Source organism: Protopterus annectens, chromosome 2.part1, assembly GCF_019279795.1.
Source record: "Protopterus annectens isolate FY-2018-M chromosome 2.part1, PAN1.0, whole genome shotgun sequence".
Lineage (NCBI taxonomy): Eukaryota > Metazoa > Chordata > Ceratodontiformes > Protopteridae > Protopterus > Protopterus annectens.
The window spans coordinates 1,075,783,479-1,075,810,308 of NC_056729.1; the positions used below are offsets into that span (position 1 = coordinate 1,075,783,479).

General features: G+C 39.3%; 1 protein-coding gene across 2 annotated transcripts in view; it reads right to left on the minus strand.

Moving 5' to 3' along the window:
• Nucleotides 1-1,829: 1,829 nt before the first annotated feature.
• Nucleotides 1,830-26,830, minus strand: part of LOC122794328 — a 1,793,522-nt gene continuing 1,768,521 nt past the window's right edge. For both annotated transcript variants that reach the window (XM_044062632.1, XM_044062631.1), the window contains one exon: nt 1,830-2,630. In XM_044062632.1, the coding sequence (XP_043918567.1) occupies nt 2,566-2,630 (65 nt within the window). In that variant the 3' untranslated portion in view covers nt 1,830-2,565. The remainder of the gene's footprint in view (nt 2,631-26,830) is intronic.

Below are 26,830 nucleotides of genomic sequence, written 5' to 3' on the forward strand. Positions count from 1 at the left end.
GCTAGATTCAAGGTGGGAGTAGCACTCAACAAGACTCTGTCTTGACTCCCTGCTAGCTGTGATTTTCTTAGACAAGATAAGCAAGCTGCAATGAATATGTTGCACTCTTACTTTCAAACAATTGCAATGTTCAATGAACATTGTAGTGCTTTAATGATGAGTCTGAAGTAATTAGGATAAAAATCAGCACCTCTATAGCAGAAATAATCTTTTTCTGTAACAGAAATTAGCAGATTACTGTCTGGAGATGATGGGGACAGTTAGTTTAGGAGGAGAAGTTTAAGCAAACTGGATTACTGTCCATATGTGAAGTTAGGGGGAACTGGCTAGTTTAAAAGCTCATTGGTGTGGCGGCATTAGCACTTTAAAGATAGTACAAGATGGTGTCATCGAAGGCAGAACACATCAATTAATTGGGCACTGTATGTCCCCATTCTCTTTTATGGTCATAAGCTTAGGACAATGACCGAAAGGATGTGTTCATTTTTAAAAGTAGCCAAACTGAGGTCCCTTCACAAGTGTGACCTGGGTCAGTCTCTATGAAGTCAGGAGCTAGCTAAAGGAAGAGGTTCACAGAGTATATCCTTTGCTTCTCTTGGTTAAGAGGAGTCAGCTGAGGTGGTTTGGCACTTAATGAGAATTACCACTGGATGCCAACAATATGAAGTGTACCACACACAGTAAGTTCCCAGTTGAAGTAGGTCCTAGGCAGAGTCATGACTTGTAAGGATGATATCTCTCAATTTGTCTGAAAATGCCTAGGGATATCTCTGTTCCTTGTAGCCTCTTACTAAAAACACCTTCCTAGCTATATCTAGCCTCTCATCCAGTTCACTGTCCTGAGTACTATGCCTGCTATTCCTTAATGTTTGTCCCTTCAAAATATTTCGAACAAATAGACTGCTGATAGTTTAACTGTGTTCAGCTTTTGAATTGCAGTAGTACTAAGCAATTAGTTACTTAGCAACTTTGATTGTTTGTGTGCTTATTGGTTGGGATGGTCAAGGGGATTAATATATTTGTATTTAGTCCATGGTGTTTTAGTTATTGAGTGTGATCTGAAGAAGCAAACGTGACTTTGTGAAAGTGCTTATTATATTTTATTAAAGTTAGTATTTTTGAACGTATGCAGCTTGATTTTCTACCAACTCGTTGTCTTTCTGCTGTGGTTCTTTGTTGTTTTCCTTTCATTGCTGCAGTAATTTACTTTTATGTGAACTAAAAACTCAGTGTCTGAAAGAAGGACCATATGATGACTATGATTCCAAAGAGTCTGCATGCATCTCCTTTGTAAATAAAAGAATGAAACCTGTTAGAATAATAACAACTTGTAATGCTCTATCCTGAGAACCTGTGAAAAGATTATTGAGCATTTGAAAAACTTTATGAGTAAATCTTATGGATCTTATAAAATGAATATTCGTGTGTCCTTACTGCAACTAAGAGTCTGATAATGAAAATTTAGTGTTAAAAGTTCTTCACTTTAGAAACCCCCCTGCAAAACCAATGCAAAATTGTAAGCATTATAAAACTTCTCAGAATATTTTCCATCATTGTTCACTAAAAACATAGTTTTCATTGTACTGAACTCATTTTGATGTATGCTTTAAAGGCAATACTTTTTCATGAAACAGTTGTCTCACTAGTCAGTGTTTTAATGGAGACAGGCTGCATTTTAATAAACATATGTTGCTTATTACAATGCAAGTTATTATTTGTTTTGATTGGGAATGGAAAAAAGTGCATAAGAGCTTCTCTCTGGTCTATATTTCATATATACCAGAATTTGCAGATAGTTTTTGACACATCAACACAAAACTGCAAATCTATTTGATGCTGCCTTTTTTTATTATATATGCTTTGAATACAGAGAACAATTCAATTATAGTCACGAAAGATCACAGATGGATTCATTATTATCCCACTCAAACATTTGCATATTTTTCAGACCTACTTATTTATAACCAAGAATACTAACTGGCATAAGACACTAGATCTTTATCCTTTGACTTCCATTGTCTCTTATTAAATCCCATCACTGCATATCATACACGTTGCATTTCTTTTATACATATTCTATGATAACCGCATACATATAATTATTTAAATCACTTAAGAGAAATATGAGCATGTGAAAATAGGTTTCTATTCAGTGTTGATGAGTAATACATATCAAATCGTAAAGGGAGTAGCTTAATGGTAATGGCATTTACTTCACAGACAAGAAGTACAGGGTTTGATTCTCACCAAAGGAAATTGACAAGGCTGAAAATGGTTCACAAGGGTAGCTAGCCTAGTACTTACCTATGAACTGTTAGCCTTATGTTAAGAAATACTAGCCACCAAAAATTGCACATCATGTAACAGTCAAATAACTTATGGATAAATGTCATACGTAGATCAATATTGTTTTCTATTAAGTTAATCAAAGATAGAAATTAAAAAGTAATTAGAATCGTAAGAACATCAACTTAAAAAATAATGTCAGCATTTATGTTCATTCATGAGCTAGTTTCTCTTCCAGTCATAAAAAAAGCCTTTTCCTTAAGTTTCCTTTTTCCATTTTTAACTTTCATACAGAGTTGAATAATTTCCAGAGCGATATTCTGATCCACTTGGCAAAGATCTCCCTACAAACAGTGAGAGAGAGAGAGAAAGAGAAAGAGAGAGATGAGAGAATTAATTTTTATGTGAAAAACTGGTACTTTCATTTAGTCCTAGGGAAACATCCTATGTTTATACCATGATTAACTTTAAAGAAATCATCAAATTAAATTATGTGGTACATAGAATGATTTATAGTAAAACTAAATTACTAAATCTGCTATCTACCAAGCACGCTTGAGTCAAAAAATAAATATATCAAATGATTAATCAAGGATTAACTAACAACTAAAATTCTAATAATACAAGTTATTCAGCTCCCTGTCTCCTTACACTCATTACAAAATTATATAAAATGATTATTAAATCCCAGCAACCACAAAAAACTTTATTACGACATATTCTGGTTTAGAAATGATAGCACTAACAAAAGGACATGTGTATTAGCCTTGCTTCTTTATTGATTGTGCTGGAAACATATATTATGAAAGTCAGTGAAAGTTAACGGCTTTGTCATTTGAGTTAAAGTTTCAAAATAAACTTATCAGGTACAGAAAGGTGTTCAGAATGTTACCTTAATTGTTAGAGGCATGTTAACATTGAGGCAACCTATTATATGATAGTATTCCTTCCTTTCTCCAATTGTTCTTTGGCAACCAGCTTAATCCAATTCTGGGTCATTAGAGAGCTGGCCCAGCATTCACTTGTTGCAGGTCTATGAAGTAATCCTGAATGAGGTGTTAAGCCATTGCAGGGCACATACAGAACTCATTCAGACACAGCACACATGGAGATGTAGAAATCATAATTTCACTTGCAGCACTCACTTGATGTTTTTATGTCTTTTTAGTATGTGTAAGTCTGTGTGTGTGTGTGCGTGTGTGTGTGTGTGTGTGTGTGTGTGTGTGTGTGTGTGTGTGTGTGTGTGTGTGTGTGTGTTTGTACTTGTGTGACTGGTGAAATCCCAATTTCATGTCTGTATGGTTTTGCTCTCTCAATTAAATTTCTTCGAGTCTTTTGGGTTTCTATTACCATGACAGGAATGGACCCTATTCCTAAGTCAATGTATGATTAAAGTTCATGAATTTATTATTTCAATATTTGATGTAGCTAAAAATGCTCTTTACAGCACCCACAATGTGTCCATAATTGAATCCTTTTGCAATTCATATGGATTTACATGTATCAGTAGCATACCGTAATATGACTATAAATTCTTTTTTATGAGACCCATTGCTCCTACTACTATTGGAAATGTCTGGGAATCCTTCTTCCATATTCCCCTCATTTCTGCCTGCAAATCCTAGTAATTTATGACTTTGTGTCTGTCTCTGTACATAAGACACTGTAATCACTGCTTGTAGCAATTTCGGTGATCAATGCTACTTTTGTCTTCTTTTCATGGACTACTTTATCTGGTATTCTTGCATCTATTTTTTGAACTGTTGGTAATGGGTGATCCCATGTGATATAAACTTCATTCCTGATGCAACAGTCTTGCCACATTATTATGCCTTTCAATATACAGTCCTTCTGCCATTAGTGTATCACATGCAGCAACAAGATGTCAGACTGTTTCCAATTATGTTTTACAGAACCTGCATTTGTCTGTTTCTCTGACATGGTCAATATACTTTGTAAACCTATATATATGTAGTCCACCACCCTGGGCCACCAATATTACATTAACCTCTCCTTTCCCATTCCTGTGTCAAATCTTGATCAACATGAGGTTGTTCCAGGAGCTTTTTGTACTTGCAACTATATTTATGCATTTTCCACATTTCTTGACCTCTTATCTGATCCTTCACTTTATATTCCTTCTTTTTTGTCACATTCAGTTGTTGCTTGGTTTTTCTCTACTTCTGGTCTGATTTCTGTTCCTGCTTGACACTAATATGCTTCTGCTAAACTAAAGAGGGAAGTTAGATTGTTTTTCTCATGTTTTAAAACTTTTACTATGTTTGTATCTTGTGAGCTCAGCAGGTATGTATGTAGTCCTGTGATTGCAGATCAATATATGTTATCAATTTCAAGGAAGCTCATACCTCCTTCAGAACAGGGAATGTATAATCTTGGTATACACTCATTTTTAAAAATTATTTGATAAGCATGAAGCATTTTTATTCTTTTCTTGTCCAACTGATTCAATACCTTTTGAGAACAGTTAATCACCCCAAAACAGTAAGTTAAAACAAGAAGAGCAAATTGGTTTATAGCCTGGACTTTTTCCTAGATGTCAGGGCTGTTTTCAGTATTAATTTTAGTCTTCTAAAATATTTACGAAGTTTGTTTGCATTTGTCCATATCTTGTTGTCGACCTTGTGATGCCCCAACACTGGTCCAGTACTCAAAGATCCTCAATCCTCACTACTAGCACTAGTGGGGGATGTACACTTGGGAGGATGACAAGTACACACACAGTAAAGTGAAATTTCCCATAAGAGAACACAGAGACCACAATCAGTCTGTGGCTGGTTTCTCCCTCTTTCTCCAGATCCCCAATAAGACTCCCCACGGGCACAGCTATAGTGTTGAGATCTCAGCTGAGTGGCCAAACCAAGATCTCCAGTAGCCTCTCTGTCCAACCAGTGATTTGTGTCTCTGCCCAAGTAGCTGACACACACACTCTTTGAGATTTGATTTATATATAAACATACACACACACACACACACACACACACACACACACACACACACACACACACACACACACACCTGGACAAGGCTGGCACAGGTTTACTAGCTATGCCCACTTCTGCCCAGACTATAAGTTAGTTTCCTCTGCCACCAGCCACTACTTATCAATTACTTTAAGGCCCTTAACAAAGGGTGTCCAATCCTACTGTGTAATGTTACTATTAATCCAAATGGTAGCCTGACCAAGAGCAAGGCTATTTAGGAGTGGCCTGTACAGTGTCACCAAATAAATATGCAAATACTCTAAGAGCTTAAATATTTCTACACAGACCAGCCACAATTGAAAGGTTTAAATATATTCAACAATAAATAATGAAAGAGCAAGACAATACTAAATAAGTAATCGGTTACATCAGAGTTTAAAATCACAGGAAATATTTTAAACAAAATTGCAGGACAGTCTCAAATAAATAAAGAAAACATCTAAGCTACACTTTACTATATTCCTCTCTGAATCTAAAATAGTTACTATGCCATAAAAACTTACTTATAGAAAGGCAAATGCAGAAGGTGGTGAGTGGATGTTTCTTTGGTCAAAGACAAACTACAAAATGTGCAGTATCTCTCTCTCTGAGAGAGTTTTTAAAATAATATCAAATATTACTGCTGGCTTAGCTTGGATGACATCACCTTTTGTCACCTGACTTTAGTCCCCAAGCTAAATCCACATTGTCAGAAAGTACAAGCATTTTTAGCATTTCCCTGTAAAAAATACACATCTCTCAGATGTTTGCAGATCCTGGAAGTCATAAAACAATAAAACAATTCTACATATCAAACCTAGTAATTACTTCTCTTTTAAGACAATACAAAAAACTTCCAGCTGTAGACATTGTGTCTGCTGCACTGAAACTGAAAGATAACTTTTGTAGCACAATCATAAAACAATTTAATTTCAACTTATTTTCTTGAAGTTTTGCAAATTAATTCTGTATGTTCGGGTTTCCATTAAACATATACATCTAAACCGTCACAATAGTGCAGGTACATTCCTGTTCTCTTCCAATAGGGCATGCTGTGGTTACATTTTAGCTCAGCACTTTAAACATACTTCTGTTTAAATCATATCAGTATTCACAAATGTCATAGAATTATTTTCAGAATTCCAGATAGCTGGGCTGGCAGTATTTCCTTATGTCACAGACCATTCATCAGTTTCCAAATATTTATACATTCCCTTCTGCTCAAGTTCCTTTATATCACATTCCAGTCCCAGACTGATACCTTCTTGGTGCTGCAGCTTTCTGGCTTTAAAGGTTGCTTTTGCACATTTATTGACAAAATGACATTCTTATATCATCTGAGAAAGTTTTGACCACTTACAGTTATGCTTTCAGTTCCTCATTTGATGAACTATACAGTTTGGTTTCAAAATAATGTTTCTAGTGATTTGCCATATAGTGTAATGGTCTTTGACAAACTGTAATACAGCATAGTGTCTTCCTTTCAACATATAATAGTTTTGAGCTCAAGAAAGTCATTCATACAAAATGAAGATTAATAATTCAAATATAGATACTAACATGAATAAAAGATTAACACATATAGACTGATTTCCCATACAGACTACACTGAAGGCTTTCATAACAGCAATGAGGTTACCAAAAACACATATGTTTGAGAGTAGAGTACTTCATTACAGATGGCATACATGAGGTGGATTATTGCTTCTAAACTTAGCCCATTAAAAACACCATGAGTTTTAGGGAAGGTGCCATAATCACTGAAAACAAAGCCTTTCACATTTTGGAGATCAGAGATTTATGGAACATAATAAATGGGCCCATACTTCTCAAACTCTAAGTGCAATAAATCTGGACAAAGCCAACAATAATGGGAAAACAAAAGTCCAGAATCAGGAACACATTTTAAATATAAGATCACAGGAGGATTACTAGGCTATTGATTCTAGTGAGCTTTTTACACCTAACCATGCAAAAAAATAAATAAATAAATAAATAATAAAAATAAAAAGCTCTCGGGCCTCAAACTCATGTACCTGTAGTTGGTAGATCAATGCTCTACCACTACACTATACCAGCCCCAAAATGAAGATCAAAGGAATTCTACCCTGTTCCTTGGGGTAGATGAAGCATCTTAACAGTCTTAACCCTTCTGCTGCACTAACTCTCACAGAGTATTGATAAAACATGAGCAAAGGCCTTGATGATCTCATAGCCCCAGGTTTAGATGACTAGTGCTCTAATCTAAACTTATAAACTCCTAGAATAACATGTGCATAAGCTTGCATTTTTTTTAAAGGATATCAAGTATAAAATGCAAATGTATGCCATTATTAAGTGACTTGATTCCTCAATGACTTGCAGGAAAATCACAAATTTTATGAGGACTTTCTGTGAAAATCTGGACAGCTGAGAGGTATGGATCAGCCTCTTAGCAGGAAAATGGCAAATATGTTCAAAAGACCTCAAAATAGTTTTCACTTAAATTATCAAGTTGTTAAAGATGATTGTGTTAGATGGTGATTCTCTCTAGTAATCACCTCTGTACCTTTACAAACTACAGAGTTGGGAAAAAGGAAAGTTATCTAAATATTGTGACTGTTTTGTGTCTGCCCCCTAGTCTCAAACAGACGTAAGGAATGTGAAATGGCTATCTGACTGTAAGGCAGAATAATGAGTACTTAAAAAATAAATAGAAATAAATTCTGAATTTCTTAATTTTTGATTTATTGTACACATCTAGTTTAATACATTGACACTTACTTTCAAATAATTCCAGTTTCACATTCTTGTGGTCTGCTGGAGAATAAAGCAGTTTTGGTATTGCATGCATAGCAGGTATAATGATTATTCAGTTATACATAGTTGATATATAACCTACAGAAACCAGATGTGTGTCTTAAGATGTTTTCAGGCATCTGGTTTTGTGACTTTTGTATACAGTATTCTAATGAATGTCTTAACAACTGCTACCTCAAGAGAACAGAAAAATAAAAAGGCATGGACTGTTTGTGTGGAAAGAAAAAAATCTGTTGTCCTAATGTCTCCTGCTGTGTCTGATGTTCTGCATTTCCTTGGGCCTTGCTCAGTAATTATTTGCTTTAGTTCACATTACGATGAGGAGGTGTTTCAGTTGCATTTTAATTCATGTGGTACATCCTGCTATGATATCATATAGCATTCTTAACTCTGCCACCTGCTGAAGTTTATCTGTCAATCTGCCATGAATAATTGCCATTCAATCTATGCATGCTCCCATATGGAATATGGATCCTGGTAGGTCTATTAGCATTGTTCTTCCTCTTCTGTTCCTCCACCTCAGTCTTCCTCATCTTTCATAGCCCCAACTGAATGACTTATCTGCCTGTTCCTTATGAATGAGGGATTGTGCCAACAGAGAAAGCTTATTAGTTTATATCCAGGCTTATGTTTTATTTAGTGATACTTGACTGGAAAGTTTAAAACTTAACTTTATTTTGTGTTCATTTTCTTTTTTAGCTGCATTTTATGCTACCATTCCATTTAGTCTTATTTGAATTTATTTTCTTCCTTTTTTCACATTTTGAGCATCAGTGCATCTAGAGTACAATGGCAATAGTGTCTAAATGTAAATCTTAATAATGTCCTTCCCTCACTTCCTTATCAGCCCAAACAAGGCTGTTGAATTTTTATTGCATGTACAACACAGTGAATAGAAGCAGTACACTCTGCAGAGACAAATAAAACATGAAAATAAGTTACAAAAATATGCAGGCAACATCAAAGCTGATAGAAACTTCTCAAATGGTAGACAGTTAAAACTTTACTGAAATAGAAGAAAGCCATGTAATATCAATGGTAGCTGTATAATTTTCAAAACTTAAAAAAAAATCTTTTGTTTGGTATTGGCGTGAATTTGCCTTTTTAAAACTGCAAATGTAAAAAAAAATACACACATTTCAAAAATTACATTGGGCTCATCAGTCATAATAAAAGATGAATGAAGAAGCTTTTCGAACCCTTTAAAATAAGCTTGATCATTATTGGAAACCTGTAATATAGCTTTAGTAAGTCAAATTCAAAAATCTCCACATTAGTAATTAACTCAAATACTGAAATTGTTAGCGAGGAAGACAACAACCTACAATTGAAGTAAATGCATGTTTTAATCACTAATGAAAATGCAATCATTGGTAACATCTCAGACATTTGATTGGATACTGATGAGGTAGTAACTGCTGAGTAATGTAAGTTTTGCAAATGAAAGCCAATATTTGATTATTAATAGAGCAATAGGAACTATATAACAAAGTAGTTTAGAACCTGTATCAGCATACCAATTTGATGTTTCCCTACCACTGTCTGCAAACAGTTAGAAAGGTGATGACTTAATGAAAGTTTGTAAACTCTTAGACTTTTTGCAAGCTGTTTGGCATTTAACAAGTTGTCACTGAGTAATTAGAATTGCTTATTGACAGCTTGTGATCTATCTGGGCTCTTCTAACATGTGATTTAAATGATTTACAAGTTGTGTATTAAGAAAACAAATATCTTGTAATATACTGAGATTTTTTTTTAATTTGGTGACCCCCTATAATTGAACACCTTGGACAAATGCTGTATAGGTTCAGTCCTTGCCATGTCAATGATTATATACTCAAGCACAACTTCTGGGCTAGGATAAATCCACCAAAAAGGAATTTGTCAAACATTTGTAATTAAAATTGTTCCCATTATTTACACACATAGGCTCATTGCCAAGGCATCATCACCTATATTATTATTTGAAAACATTGCAAAATATTATTTTCCTTAAGAAATATTATTTTGTTTTTTTACCAAGGTATTCACTCATTCACTTTCATAACAGTGTCTTTTTATGTGTTTCAGTCTTTGGCCCACTGATGGAAATCCCTCCTCTTCTGTCAATACAGCCATTATATGCCTTTTAGTCTATCATATAAGCTGGGACAAAATTCCCATGTAATGTGTCATACTGGCACATGGGCACCATGTCTGTTGTAAGAGCAGTATAGGGTTTTACATGTAAATCCTGTACATGATATCTTCCATGCAGTGAACCTGAGTAAGCCTTTAGTCATGTCTGCTCCCATTCACAGACACGCAAGGTACCACGATCCTGCCAACTGCTTACAAAGCTCATCAGTGCAGCCATTTAGCCTCTACTAGTGAGCAGTATATCACTGTAATACCCCACTTTCCACCAGATGTAGCAGAAGAGCAAGCCGCCACCCATTCAACTGCTTTTCAGATATTGGAAATTCTACTAGAATGTGATTGATAAAGTTCCAAGGAAAAACTTGTATGACATTAAACTACATCTATTCAATCACTTTTACACAAGTTACATAACTTACAAATGTCCAAAGTACCATAGCTCAGACCTGCAGGCCATTTAAGAACAGTTACTCTCTTATATTAAAGTCACATATCCAATTATCAGCATATTCATCAAGATTTTTTCTTCAACAGGTAGACATCATGCAGTACTCTTATGTAATATGGCAGTTTATTCCACATATATTGAATTGTCTGGGTTATGCAGAGAGCCTTTCTGTATGTTTTGCTTAAATTTACAACAAAATTAGAATTCCTATGTCTATATGCTGATGTACTAGTAACAGAGTAAATAAGATCTGAACTTATTTAAACAAACATTAATTAAACATTTAGCATATAACAATGAAGGAAAGATTTGAACTATTTAAACAACAACGCCTTAATAATTTAAAACATTATTTTGGATTTCATAATGCAATACTGTGAGAAGTAGGTCCAGAATCCTGACATGAGCATCTGGCCCCTTGTGGTAAGCATTTCCATTTCAGAGATTAGAGGGGGTTGTCCCTCTGGCCACACTGTAGGCTAATGAGGCATTCTGGGACAGCTGCTGATAATAATTACCCATTTCTTTACCCAAAAAAGCCTGTAGTAAGTGTTTTATGCTGCCAAGTGATTCTGATAATTACTTGGTTGGATAAATAGCATGGCTGTCTTTGATAATTAACATGGCCAAGATGATATGGTCCCCAGTTCAAGTCAATAGGGCAGACCATGTTGTTAATTTGGAGACCTTCAGAGGAGAGGTAGTGGTGAAGTGTGTGTGTCAGTCTGTGAATGTGGAAGGTAGTATGTAATCATGTCTCCAGGGGTGTGAATGGATTTGTGTGTGTGTGTTGTGTGTGTGTGTGTGTGTGTGTGTGTGTGTGTGTGTGTGTGTGTGTGTGTGTGTGTGTGTGTGTGTGTGTGTGTGTGTGTGTGTGTGTGTGTGTGTGTGTGTGTGTGTGTGTGTGTGTGTGTGTGTGTGTGTGTGTGTATTTGAGAATGGGTGAGTGTATTTGTAAGTTCTTTCAAGTATGAGGGAATTATGTTAAGTGAATCCCTGCATGAGTGAAGAGATATCTGTGCATGAGTGTGTATATGTGCATGAATGTCTACATGTATGTGTGAGAATGAGTGAGGGGGTGCTTGTGCCAACAGGATGCATGTGTTTCCAGTGCTGATTACCTTTGAAAAGTGCTTGTTAGCTCTGGCAACAATTAAGGGCAATTCAGAGACATCCAGATTAGCTGATAATGAGGTCTTCTTCATTGCAGCTAAAGCTGTCTCTCAGTTGCACTTTACACAATCATGTAAATTGACCTATATGCAGTACACTGTTTATTTGAGCACCGGAGATTCTTTCTGAATCCAAGGGATTGTTTCACTATGAGGTAAATAATAAATGACATGGACTACCTGTTCAGAGCGCTCATGGTTAAATACTGTATAATAACATCATTGTGAATTATATTTTTAAACATAGTGGACTTTAAAAGTGATGCCTCCATTTTTTTGAATTGTGGTTTTAAGATCTGAAAAAAAAAGAAATCTGACTGGATAGGCTAGTCCTATACAGAGAGTTGCCCTGCCAATATCTTGCATCCATTTTAGCCATTTTATTTATAAAATATCCTACCCATGTTCAAGGATACAGCTTTCCAGTATCTGCCATATCTCTTTCAACCTACCAAATTCTGCAATCTAATGTATTAATTTCTATTTTTCTAATGTTTTCCATACATTTCTAAGTTAAACTTCTGGGAAATCAGTACTATTAACCCACATAGCAGAACACTGTCTTTCTTTAAAAAATAATTTCATAATAACTTTGTAAGGCACTCCGTGCAAAGGTACCCTGCAAACAATTGTTTAGAGTATCAACAAAGTAGAAATGTAATATAAAACTGGCTGGGTCACCATGGCAATGTCATGGGGGAACATCTTAGCAACAGTGTGATGAGGATTTATGAATGGACCTATGCTCCTAGTGTTAGTAGTAAGCTAGTGAATTGTAAACGTAAACATTGTAATCATGCTCCTAGTATTAGTAGTAAGCTACTGAACTGTTGTAAATGGGATGAGCTACCACTGAGAATCTGGATACAATCATATCAGAAATAAAGGCCCTGTGATACAAGCTACAAATCAGTATCTAGACCAGACCATGGGCTCGCATTATGAGTAAATTCAGAGGTTAGAGGCGATGACAATATAAGACAGACAGATACAAGCACTGCCACTGGAACATGAAGAAGCAAAACACAGGCCTGAATACACAGAAAATATATTTAGAAGGGAAAAATAAGGATTATTTGTCTGAGATTTATAGAAGGGATAAGCCAAAAACATTTATGCAAGACTGGAGTTAAACCATGGTAAAAGGTGGGCAAAGGAAATGGAAACCCCACCTGCAGAAATCCTGGCATTTGGTGGCACACTTTCTCACTAAATAATATGCAATTTAGAAAAGACTGTTACTTAGTGGCTAGCAAATGAAAGTGATAGATGATTTTTCTTGGGTCATGCATAAGCAAGGAGGTAGTATATATGCTCTAGCATGGCATATGAAGCACATAGGAACAATAGCTGGTCTACTGCATGCTGGAAATATGAGAGTAAAGGGAAACATATGTATGTATGTATATATGTAGTTTTTTTCAGAAAGCAGTGAATTTCTCAAAAATTATGATGCATGGGATGGGTCAGTAGTACATTGTCTAAAGCCAACAACAGTGACAACAATCAGATCAATCACCATATGTAGGTGCAGAGAAATGAAGGGTGTATGTGGAGATGTGTGGTATCAGCTGGTCACTAGAGAATGCACAATGCAACTACAAAGCCAGTTGGTAGGGTGGGAGGACATCAAATCCCACTCTTATGTATGTGGCCAGGTATGGGTAAAGAGATTTCAGAATAACTAAGTGCAACAATGTCAAAAGCAAGGACAGAGGGAAGGGTTGATGAGTAGGTCTCACTTAAATTATCCAGACAGTTGGCTGATGACATGTGGAGATCAGGAGGCAAACAGTGAGGAATGAAGGACTGGCCCCAAAAACAGATATGCTGGTGTAGAAATAGGAAAGTGTGGTGTTTCCAGTGGGGAATGGAGAACTAAAGATGCAGGCTCGGTCACAAAAGTGGTTGCTCTGCTGTGGAACCAAAAAAACAAAGGACTCAACATTTTAATACATAAATGTAAGCAAAGACTGTGCGAGATGAATAATAAATATGAAATGGCCTTAACATTTTGATTCTACCCTTCTTTCAGTGTTCATCTTTTCTATGGCCATGATGTACAAAACATGAAAAAGGAAAAAAGGAAAAATCATCCAAGAGCACAGATGAGCTGCAGATGAAAGATGATGATGCAAAGGGATATGGCAATTGTCAGAGATGGTAGGAAAGAATGAATGGTGCATCAGATACTTATTTGGGTGACAGCGAAGGGACAGTCAATTTAACAGGTGTCATGTATTGTTTTCTGATTAATCTACTATTGACAGACCTTTCTGTGGACAGTGGCAACATGTTGGTGACACAAGGTCCATATAGTATGTATATTAAGAGGATCACTTATACTGCGCATCACTTTATATTGTGCTTAATTCACTGTACATAATCTTTCATGTTTGATGAAGTTATGAACAGCTGGAAGAGTTCCTCCCTTCACTGGTACAAGTATGGTGATTGTTAGCAAATTCACAGTAAAGCATAATATGTCTTGAAGGGTAGCTGGCAGTAAAGTTCTTCAGAAAAGAATAAGTAAAATTATAAAGAACAGTGTAGATTAATGGACAATATTTGCAGTTCTAAGTAAGGAAAAGCAAGAAATTATGCATAGTCGCTGATGGCAGAATAATAAACTACTAAGTGTGTGGGGCAGGTGATAGGTATATGGTTGTGTTTCTCATGAGGTATACATCGCATAATATATGCTTATGTTTAATTTTTAATAACAAGTTATGGAATTTCCTTTCTACAGGAAAATATAGTTAGGGGAAACTTGGGGTACCGAATAGAAAACTTAAAAAATAGAAGATGTATGCATAGAATGAGGAACTGTTAAGAAAGAATGATTGTGACCTATTGGGTAGCATAGGTGTACTGTGTGAGGCTAATGTGTGAAAGACAAAGAGGCTAGGGAGAGAGCAGGGGTCAAGGAAGGGGAAGTCAGAGTAGGAAATGCCTGAGAAGCAGGCATTTAGACATGCATTTTGTGGTAATAATCCTGAGACCAATCAACTTTTGTGAGGAGTGCTGACATGCCATCTGGCCATGCCAAGGAGACAGTGGGCTTAGCTGCAGAACATCAGCAGGTACTTCCTATGGGAAATGATGAAGGAAGGTTTCAAAATGAGGACCTGGGACCTGAAGTGAGTTAATAACCTGATAAAAAAAGAGAGTTCTGACAAAATCAAAAAAAGTGTTTAGATGCAAGTATTTTGCAGCCGTGGTGGTTTTTCTCTGGTTCGATCCTTGGCTGGGGTGCCTTCTGTGTGGAGTCTGCATGTCCTTCATGTGGTCACGTGGGTTTCCTCTCGGTGCTCTAGTTTTCTCCCACATTCCAAAGACATGGTATAGGTGGATTGGACACTCTGAATTGGCCCTAGGCATGAGTGCATGCATGTGTGCCTTCTGTGGAAGGTTGGGTGCCGGGCTGGCAACTCAACACTGTAAAACTCCATTGCCAATCATGAGCAGACAGGTGATCCACTGTGATGATCATTAACCAGAAAAAGCCGAAAGGAGAAGAAGAAGATGCAAGTGTTTTGCAAGAATTAAACACAAGTAAGACAGAAGCTGAAAGATTCCTAAGAAAGATCGTATTTGGTTATGGGTAGACTATGTCAGAGGAATCAGGAGAAATACAATGGGGATTTTAGGGTAACCATTTGAAATGTCAGGATAAGCTAGAGAGAGTCCCAAAATACAGAGAGTGGATGGCCGAAATTCAGACTTACATATACGAAGTCTGAGATGGCCATTTCACAGGATATTCCATTGTGATATGATAATCTCAGGGTTGGGATATGAGTTTACTTTTAAATCCCCACTCCCAGATGATCGACTGTGAAAAACCTGAGATGAAAATCACAAAACTGCAGAAACCCAAATGTCATTTTTATTATGGCAAATAAACACCTGCCCAACATACCCTTTTCTCCACTGTAGTGTGATCCCGGAGTTGGTATATATAGTTAGGGGGGGGTCACCTAGGTGGGTTTTATTTATCTTGGCATGAGTTTCATTTACATTTGGGAAAGTGTTTACTTACCCTAGTAAAAAGTCGACTTTTAGGTTTTTTCAGTTTTGTGATTTTCATCTCCGGCTTTTAATAGTCGATCATATGGGAGTCAGGATTTGAAGAAGACCCTGGAATGTGTATATATATATATATATATATATATATATATATATATATATATATATATATATATATATATATATATATATATTAAAATATCTATATAGTATATATGTATATATATATATATATATATATATATATATATATATATATATATATGTATACAATTTTAGGGGGTGCATTGGGGCAATCCCCCTACAAAAAAGAAGTTTTCTGTCTTGTTTTGTCAGCATGCCAGTAATCAATATTTTGAGGGCTGACATTTCAATAGGGAGCTGATTTTACTTATGGAGGATGGGAAGTGGGTGTGGAAAGACGGTTTGATGGGAGGAAGAGGAAGGTGGGTGGTGTGTCATGGGGAATACAATCACGAAGGCTTTGTATTGTACCATATCATGAACTAAATCAGGACAATAATGAGGATTCAGTAGCCTGTAATTAAGGATTAGGAAAAGTAAGAAAGCAGGGGATATGGTAGTCTGAGGAGTGGTTTCCAATGCATTTCTTAATCATGAATTTGACAGATTATTTGAGAAGCTAAAGTTTCATGTGAAGCGTCACAGAGTACTGGACAACAGGATAGCAATATTTGGTTTGGTTGACAGTTAAAACACTATCATGGAGGTTAAATGAACAAAAACACAAACTTGAATGCAAGGTTATAAAGGACAGGGTGGGAAAGGAAGATGACTAATAAAGAGATAACAGCAACATCCCTATGATTACCTCTCAATCTTCCCATGGTCTCACAGCTGGCACACACGATTAAGCAAATCTAATCACTGCACCACTATTTAAGATAGGAGTGCTCAATACTATTTAAAGTGTATACAGGGAGCTTTTAAAGTGAGTATCAAAACAAGGAAATAGCAGTACACAGGAAACAGGGACTACTAGTAATCTGAGCATGATTTACCGGGAAGTCAGCAACAGCATGGTGCTTCAGAATTTAATGCTGGTTAGCAGTTTTATAACCCCAATATTGCAAGGTGGAATACAAGGTAAGTCATTTTTCTGACAGTACTTAAAAGTGAAACACTGTAATAGATGTCAGTGAAAAGATCTACCTACTTTTTGGCACAAGTGTCAGTAGAGTGAATTCACTTGTTTGCTGTTAGCTGTGCATCAGTTAGTATGCATTACCAACAGGCAAACAATGTAAATACTGTCCTAAAGGTTACAATGCATCTTTTTGTGTCAAGGGAAATGAAAAAAATGGAATTGTTAATTTATGCTTTATCAAATATGTGGGTGTAATGATAGTATATGTTTTTTCTTTTATTTTAGAGCTTTAGTCCTAATTGTACAGCTCAGTTCATTTATCTTGCTTTGAAGCAAAGTCCAGTCAGGTATGGGGGTCTTTCTTTACTGCATTACTCAAATAATTGCCCACAAAAATGCAAAGCCCGCCACTTTTTTCTTCTATTTGCATTAAAAATGAATTAGTGTGGGTTATTGAAGACAGTTAACTGTACTATACCTCCAATCTTCTTACAACTGCCAGCATTAACTGTAAACTGTCTACTCAGTCAGCCTTTCATAAACACCAATAAACCTAGTCCTGTTATATAAACACTTCATCACATATTCATTTCATTTTCTACCACTGCAGTAATATGCATACACCTTTCCAGCTTAATCTGGTAAACAGCTCTTTTTAAATCTAATCCTCAGTAACCCATTTCAATATGCCGTCCAGTCATGACTTCCTCTATTCTTACTTCTGTATTTTTTCCAGAATCTTTCTCCTCTTTTATGGACACTTCACTAATACAAAAACATAAAAATAAAGATGCTGCTAAGTCATGCCAGAGGACTATAGACTACTCTACCAAAACAAATACTCTTACAAATTATTTAGCATTTTCATTTATTACAGAACTTCATCAGAAATAAAATGAATGAAAGTGCTAAATAATTTGTAAAAGTATTTATTTTGCTAGTGTAGTCTACAGTCCTCTGGCATGGTTTAGCAGCATCTTTATTTTTAAGTCTTTACAGTTCATGCAGTTTGGAAGAATATTTTTGCTAATACAAAAACATGTAAACTTGCACAATGTATCAGCTACACCAAACATAAAAACACCGTCCCCCTACAGACACAGCTTCACATGACCTTTTGCCTTTTTACTTTTTATCAAGCCCAATACTCCGCATTGAACACTTACATCTCTAAATCAAGAGTGGCCCAATTATAAGAAACCACAAAATAAAGATTTGCCACATAAAGGGCAGGATTCACGATGGCTTGCACGGAGTCTAAGAGTAGTGTAAGACTCCATGCAGCCATTGCGATCCAGGAACAGCCTGAATGTGCGTGTAAGAGAGCACCTAAAATGACTCTTACATGGACAGGGCGTGGATATGCTAATGACCTCACTTGCAGCTGAAAGGCATGCAAATGAGGTAATTTCATGATCCAGGAAGCAGAAAACTGCCCGTGTAAGAGCTGTGTTATCTGCAGAAATGTACTCAGTTGATAACTGAGTACCATTCTGCAAATAACACAATGGAGCCTTGTCAGCTCAAAATAAAGGTTGCAAATGTCCCAGGCAGCATGCCAATGGCCAAATATGTGGCCCAGGCAATGTACCCTGATGCAAACATAAAATAAAAATATATTTTTTTTCAGTGATCGCCGATGTTTAAACGTAGCGCAGTGCTGCGCAAATGGGCTGCGCTATAAAAAAACAGAAAAATAAAAATATTAAACCCACAAATGTGGGTTAGTGCAAAGCATGATTTTACAATGGAAGGGAATAGCAGGCTAAAACAACATGGCCACCGAGTAGGGGTTGCTAAGGGGGGAAGCGGAGTGTAAGACATAACTAAGCATTAGTAGGCAAGCCTATGTAAATGAGTGGTAGGATAGTGAATCGCACTGTTACATAGGAAATGAGCACATTTCGTGCAGTGTAGGAGTAGGATAAGGGGGAGTAACAGAGTAGGAGATAGGTGACATCACAGGGGGGAATGTATGAAAGGAATACATCTCACTGGAGCACAGTGGCATGTGAAAGCTGTCAGTCACACATCATGGAAAGAGGAGTGTCAACAAGTAGGCATGGGAAAGCCAAGAAATGAAAGGTGTACACTATGGATAACACCAAAGTTTCTTGCAGGGTGTGTATGCGCACGTGTGCCCGCTGGTAGGCACAAGTAAGCTAGAGTGCGTGCAAGTGTGAGTGCGCGTTTAAGGCAGAATACGCATGTAGGAGCCTGTTTAAACACCTGTAAGCTTGTTTGCGCTGGTGCGCGTGCATTTTAACCCGAATAAGCAGATTCTAGTCCGTCTAAGCATGTGTGCGTGCGTGTTAGCCACTGTGAGTGTGTTTTCACTGGTATGCGCGTCGCTCCCCCCTGAGGAAACAGAAGGGAAAAAGGAAGCATGGGAAATAGTAGGAAGCTAGCAGGGATTACTGGCAGAGCTAGCAGGTGAAAACAATCAGAAGAAGGCAATTACACAGGCAGAACAGTAGCCCAGCCCAGCACTTAAAACTCTGCAAACAACAGTGCAGAATATTTCTCTCAAGAGACACTGCAACAGAGGAGTAAGCGATTAGAAGTGAAAACTGAAAAAGCTTCACTCAGACCAAAAATGCCAGGGGCTGCCATAGCTGTTATAAGGAGACATATGCAACGTGCTGAGAGTGGTGACTATGCAAATGCTGCCAGACAACCCACAGTGAGGAGACGGAGAAGAGTGTACAGGCCCAGGGTCACCTACCAGGGTTACATGAACTGGAGATAGTGGAGCACTATAGAGTGGACAGAGACCTCCTGCAGCAAATTGTTGAGCTGTGCAGGCCACACCTCACACACAGAACCAACAGAGGGGAACCCATCCCAGTGGAAACCAAGGTATGTGTTGGCCTAAGAATACTAGCAACAGGTACCTTCCAGAGACCAACTGGTGATATGATGGGGATATCACAGGCATCAGCATCCAGGGTACTGCGCCAGTTCCTGGATGCCATGTCAGCACATGTCGGTGAGCATGTATATTTCCCCAATTCCCGTGAGGTATTGGCCAGCAATATACATCTCTTCCAGCAAATAGCGGAGTACCCTGAGGTGGTGGGTGCAATAGACTGCACTCATATATGCATCAAAGCACCAGCCGGTGAGAGGGGTAGGGCCTACATTAACCGCAAGGGCTTCCCATCCGTCAACTGCTAGGTCATGTGTGATGCCCAGGGCATAATAATGAATGTGTGTGCTGGCTGCCCTGGAAGCTACCATGATTCCCATATCTGGCATTTGATGCAGCTGTACCAGACATTTGCCAATGGGGACATCCCGTATGGTCACTTGGGGGATGCTGGCTATGCACTGGAGCCGTGGCTGATGACACCCATCAGAAATGCACACACACCTGAACAAGAACACCATAATGAGGCACACGCACAAACATGAAATGTAATCAAGCATGTGTTTGGGCTGCTCAAGTCATGGTTCCGGTGCCTGGACACATCTGGTGGAGCCTTGCAGTACTCACCAACTACATGTACCCAAATTGTCATGGTATGTGATTCTGCGAAAACAGCTGCAGCAGGACCAGCATAGGGCTGGGCCAAACAGCCCCCCACCATTGCCAAGCCAATCACAGGCAGAGCGTGACTCGGAGGAGGAACAACCTGAGCCTGCCCCAGTAGGCAGAAGGAGGTGTGCTCAGTATGCTTTGGCCTTGGCAAAGCGGCAATGCATAGCACATACACTGGCTCAGTAGTAACCCAGGAAATGATACCACTCTCTGACTCACACATATAGTAAAAGGGATGCCTAAGTTGACACAACCTGCTATCAAACATGTACAGGGAGTGTAGTATGTGCATCCAACATAGACAGCCCTGCAGCCCCACCTGAGGCATGATTGCCATGTGTTAAGCAATGTAACACCATGTAGTATATGCAAACTTGATGACCCTGACTAACATCCTACCCTCACCAAGCATGATGCCACAATATGAAGACGAGATGATCAATTACAATAATTGGCTTAAGTATTGCTGTTAGTCAAAGGGGATCCAATGCGTGCCAGCCTGGGATGACATGCTGAGCAAGACATGATGCTCCACCTGCTAGGGATGGCATGCACCTATCAGTCCTGGCCTTTAGGATACTGGCAAAGGCTGTTGTCACCCCCACTGTGCCTTGAATAGGTAAGGCTCAAAACACAAACCCACCTCCATAGGTATCACAAGGGATAAGAACCTAGTTGTAATGCTACCCAATGCCAGATGTCTAAACTGCAAGATGCATGCAGTCTAAACTCCCCTCAACATGGAGAATTTTGATATCTGTCCTGTAACAGAAAACTGGGTTAAGGCTCACAAGAGCACCCTAACACTACCAGGTAACACCTCATACCATGCTTTACAGCCCCAAAACATGGAACAAACTACAAAAGGAGGGTGACTAGCAATAATTGTCAAGGATAACCACACCCCCATGTTGGTACCACAACAAGAAGCAGCATGGACTATCCATGGTCAAGTTGCAGTGGCTAAGACTGCCTGCCAGTTTGTAGCCTGCTACAAACTACCCTCCTAATGCCAGGAACTGCACTTGGTCTTCGTTGGAACACATGGAAATGTCAAGCTCTCCAAACAACATTATATTGGGTGACTGAAAATACACAAACATAGACTGGGAGCATTATCCCAGCTCCAACACCCTAGGCCAAAGGTTCCTAGAATCCATAAAGCAAAATGCTCAGGAACAATGTACCACTCCCACAAGAGGGGTAAGCATATTGGATGTGATAATCAGCAACATGGGTACTCTATGGCCAGACGATAAGTGTATCCCTCACTGGTAAGATCAGACCATAGAGTAATCACACTGGATATTCACATCCTGACCACAGTCCCTGGCCAGAAATCCACAGTGAAAAGCATGTGTAAAGGAAATGTTTCACTCCTCCAAACTGATGTGGAATCCATTAAAGGCCCTGTGCCTGTGGAAAATAAGGGCCACACCTCAGAACCCTTTATAAATGCATTCTATGAACACTGTCAGGAATGCATGGATTAAGCAATCCTAAATAAAACCAAGGCCCAATACCATACACGCAGGCATCTGGCATGGTGGACCCCAGCCATTACCAAACCATGCAAGAGAATGAGGAAGCTACTACATGATAGAGCAAACCCAAAAAGGGAAGTAATCTCTGATCAGTATTATGGCAATAAAATATGGCCACTCATAAAATCCACTAAGGCCAGCTACAACAAGTTGAATCTGTGAATCTTGGGCAATGTTACACCTGCCCCATGTACACAGACAACCCCCTCCTCCCCCCAAGAAATACAAATATATGTGAGAGATGCAACCATTTCTCCAAACTGGAAGCTGAGCTCTCTCAAATCAGTACTGTCTAAACTAGTCAGGAGGAGAAGGTAACCACACACACAACAAACCCAGTCTCACATAGACCTATCACAACTGCAAACCAAAGACATAAACACACAAAAACATTCCCGGAGGCTCTAATTAAAAACCATCAAATCAACAGAGGCCTCCAAAGCAAACACCCAAGCAACCACTACCCCCAAACATAGCACATGCAACACATAGTACACAAAGTCGGTGTGCCAAACAGTCACAGCCCGTAAGGACAAACAACATGCCTGATACACTTGTAATAGGTGACTCCATAGTCACACACTGATGTCCCGCTCACCAGACTGAACAAGGAAAAGGGTACAGTAAGCTGCCTGTAGGCTGCTACAATCTGCCACATAACACAAGCACGCAGGTCACTCCAAAGCAAGTACAAATATGACTCAGTCATTGTCCATGCTGGTGTGAATGACCTGAGACGTACCTCCCTGGACTACATGAAAAGAGACATAGAGGAGCTCTCAGATTATGTATGCCAGGCTGGTATAACTGTGATCCTAAGCAGCATCCTACCCCCACCAAGAATGATACCACAGTACAAACACAGAATGATCAGCTTTAACAATTGGCTCAATTACTGGTGTCATTCCAAGGGGATCCAATGTGTGTCTGCTTGAGATGTCATGCTTGACAAGCCATGCTGCTTTGCCAGGGATGGCTTGCACCTGTCACCCCTGGGCGTCTGGATATTGGCTAAGGCTCTTGCCACCTCCATAGTGCCTTTTGTAGGTAAGACTGAAAAGACAAACCCACCTCCCTAGAAAACATAACTGGAAAAAACATAAGGGTTATGCTACTCAATGCCAGAAGTCTAAACCTCAAGATGCACGCTCTCGAGGCCCTCCCCAGTATGGAGAACATTCATGTCTGTGCAGTGATGGAAACCTGCATCAAGGCTCCTGAGAGCACCCCAGCACTACCAGGTTATACCTCATATCATGCTTTTCGGCCCCAAAACCTGGACCAAACCACAAAAGGAGGGGGAGTATCCATATTGAGCAAAGATACCCACACGTCCAGGTTACTGACAATGCACGAAGCATCAGAGACCATCCATGTGCAACTAACCATAGGCAAAACTGCTGTATAGTTTGTAGCATGCTACAGACCACCCTTTCAAACCCAGGAACACCACTCAGCCTTCCTGAAGACACTGGAGAGTATGAATGTCTCTCCAAATACCAAACAAGGTACTCACAAATCACCACATAGGTGGTAATCCATTACATATGGAAGAAGTAATCAGGGACCTAGGGACACAAGTGGACAGTAACCCCACATGTGACACTCACATTGCCAACGTGGCTAGGAAGACCACCTATATTGGCCACCTTATCATGAAAGGATTCACATCTACATCAAGAGAGGTCATTGTGCCCCTATACTCTTCTGTTATCAGGCCCATAATTGTGTACAATGCCCTATTTGGGATGTACCTTACCCGACACCTGCAGCAGTTAGAAAGACCTCAAAAGTACTTCACCAAGAGGATAAAGGGTCTCAAACATTTGTCATATGCTGCCTGGCTGACAACATCCCAGCTGTATGCAGTCACATACTGCATACTCAGAGGTGATGTATGCCCGATGTACAAGGCCATGTCCAATACAGAATTGATGGACATGCTCCACCTCAGCAAATCCAAATCCATCAGAGCTGCGAGAGCGAGAGATGTCAACCTCAACACATAAATAAATAGGATGTGCTGGAGGGACAGATTCATAACCCAGAGGTTCCCTACACTCTGGAACAGAATCCCACTCCATGTTAGGCAGATCCCCTCACTGACTCTCTTCAACAGGAATCTTACCAAGTGGATGGGAGATCGTAGATTTACACTGGGGGTCTTCACTGTGTCACGTCTAGACAGAGGTACAGTAAAGTAAACCTAAATGGGCATAATATTCACATAGCAAGGGGTGGTGAAACCAACACACACTCTGGCTAGGCTTATAAATGCCCTAGGGCAGATAGCCTGGTATGAACCTGTGAACCTATAAAGATACAAATTGTACAGGACACTAAGGATAAACACAAGGCTTTCTTAACTGATGGTAGGAACCTTGTTGGGAATTCACAGATATGCTCTGAATTACCAAATATTACAAACAATACACCAAACCCACACACATTGCCAACATCCAACCTGACAGGTTCAATGCAACCCCCCCCCAAATGCCAAATATCTATCCCAGCAGAATGCAGGCCCCCTGACATTGCAGATGCTGATGTAGCAGCCAGTATCTTCAAAGCAAAACACACAGCATCAATGGTATGAGATGGTGTCCTGGGCTGTGTCCAACATGAACTCCAAGAAGAATAGAACGCCAAATATCACTACTGCTCAGTTTCAGCCTTACCACAGGATATGTACCCAAAGAGCAGTGCACAGCAACAGTGGTCCCTCTCCACAAAGGTGGTGCCTGAATGGACACTGCCAACTATCACCCCAGAATCCTGACAAGCATGGTCTGCAAAGCTATGGAAAGAATCATCATTGACCACAGAAATAACGATATTAGGGACCTACAGACACTGGACCCTACCCAGTGTGGCTTTCTTAAGGGCAGATCCTGCCCCTTAAACATGTTTGACTCATTTGAAACAGTCATCAAGGCCACTGATGAGGGGAATGTGGTCCACACAGGCTATCTGGACCTTGCAAAAGCCTTCCATACAATACCCCACGTGTTCATTATAGATAAGCTCACCAGCTTAAATATAAACCCCTATGTCAGTAGATAGGTTGCAAACCAGCCCAAGGACAGAACTGACATGGTCAGAAATGCTGCAGCCATGTCAGACTACAAACCAGCTACAACTGGCATCCCACAAGGCTCGGTCCTGGGACCTACCTTGTTGGTATATATTTCCCATAGGTACAGGCCAACATGGAAGGACTGTGTCTGAACAAGTTTGCAGAGGACTACAAACTGGGCACCATATCTGACCCTCCAGCTGACACAAGCATCCTACAAAAGGGCCACATAGAAACAGACAACTGGTGCCAGAGCCATGTCATCAAGCTAATTGCAGAAAAGTGTATAGTCATCCCCTGTGGATAAACAGTAAGTGCCCACCAATTACCACATAGGTGTTAACCCATTAAGTACTTTAGAAGTAATAAGAGACCTGGGGACACAAGTTGATAGATATCTTGCATTTGACAACCATGTGGCTGTAGTGGTTACAGAAACATACCATATACCCACCTAATCATGAAGGTAGTCACATCTAGATCAGGGGAGGTCATCATGCCTCTTCAGTCGTCCTTCATCAGCCTCACAATTGAGTACAATGGCCCCTGTGGGATGTACCTCAGCAGACACCTCCAGCAACTGGAAAGACCCCAAAAGTACCTCACCAGGAGGATCAAAGAGCTCGAACAGATGCCATGTGTTGCCTGATGAAACAAACTGCAGCTCCACACAGAGCCATACTGCCTGCCCAGAGGCAATCTGTGCCTGATGTATAAAGCCATGTCCAAGCTGGAAACAATGAACATGCTGCACCTTGTACAATCTGAATGCCAGTGAGCTATGCACATGAGAGACCTGAACCCCAGCACTGACATACATAGGACATGCTGTAGTGATTGATCCATAACCCAGAAGCTCCCTCCACTCTTGAGTAAACTCCCAGTATAGGTTAGCCAGAGAGTCCTTCATTGACTCTCCTCAACAAGAATCTTGATGAGTGGATGGGAAATGGTAGGTTTACCCTGGGTATCACTGTTATGTCACGGGTAGACAGAGGCACAATATACTAACCTTGAAATATGTCATGTCAAAATCCAGTTACAATGTGTGTTGAAGGACAAACACACTCTCTGACTAGCAGTAGAAATGACCTAGGACACATCGCTAGTGTTTTTCAATGTCCACCCAAGTTGTGGAATACACTACCAATGTTGGACAAGCCTGGTTTAAGTAGTCCATATCCGAACAAAATGCAACATGGTCATATGTGCACAACTGGCCCTTAACCAGTCTGGTGTGCTCACTATGAATATTTAAAGCAGTGATAGGACTGAAACCCAGGATACTGTCCACCACAGTGAAAGTACTGAACCAGTGCACTATACGATATTACAGTGTTTGGCCAGTATGAAAGGATGTTGACAACTGTATGCAAACTATCCCATGGAAACCCTGCAGGCAAGCATAATCCCTGTTGGGTTCAGACACAAAGCAGTTGGGCAGTAAGTACACAACATGACTCCCAACACACAACTATAAATGTGAAATATTGTTGAAGTTCACACACAACCACAAATGTGGTGGACTACAGATTTCAACATATGGAAAGCTCACACTGGGCATGCTCGCACACTTTGATAAATGAGACATATGTCAGGCAACAAGCCATGGAAAGCCTGAACTGGGCATGCTCACACACTTAGGCCATGTCTCAGTTTAGCAGTTGGCCATACATATCTGGTATTTGCATGTGTTAATCCAGGAAC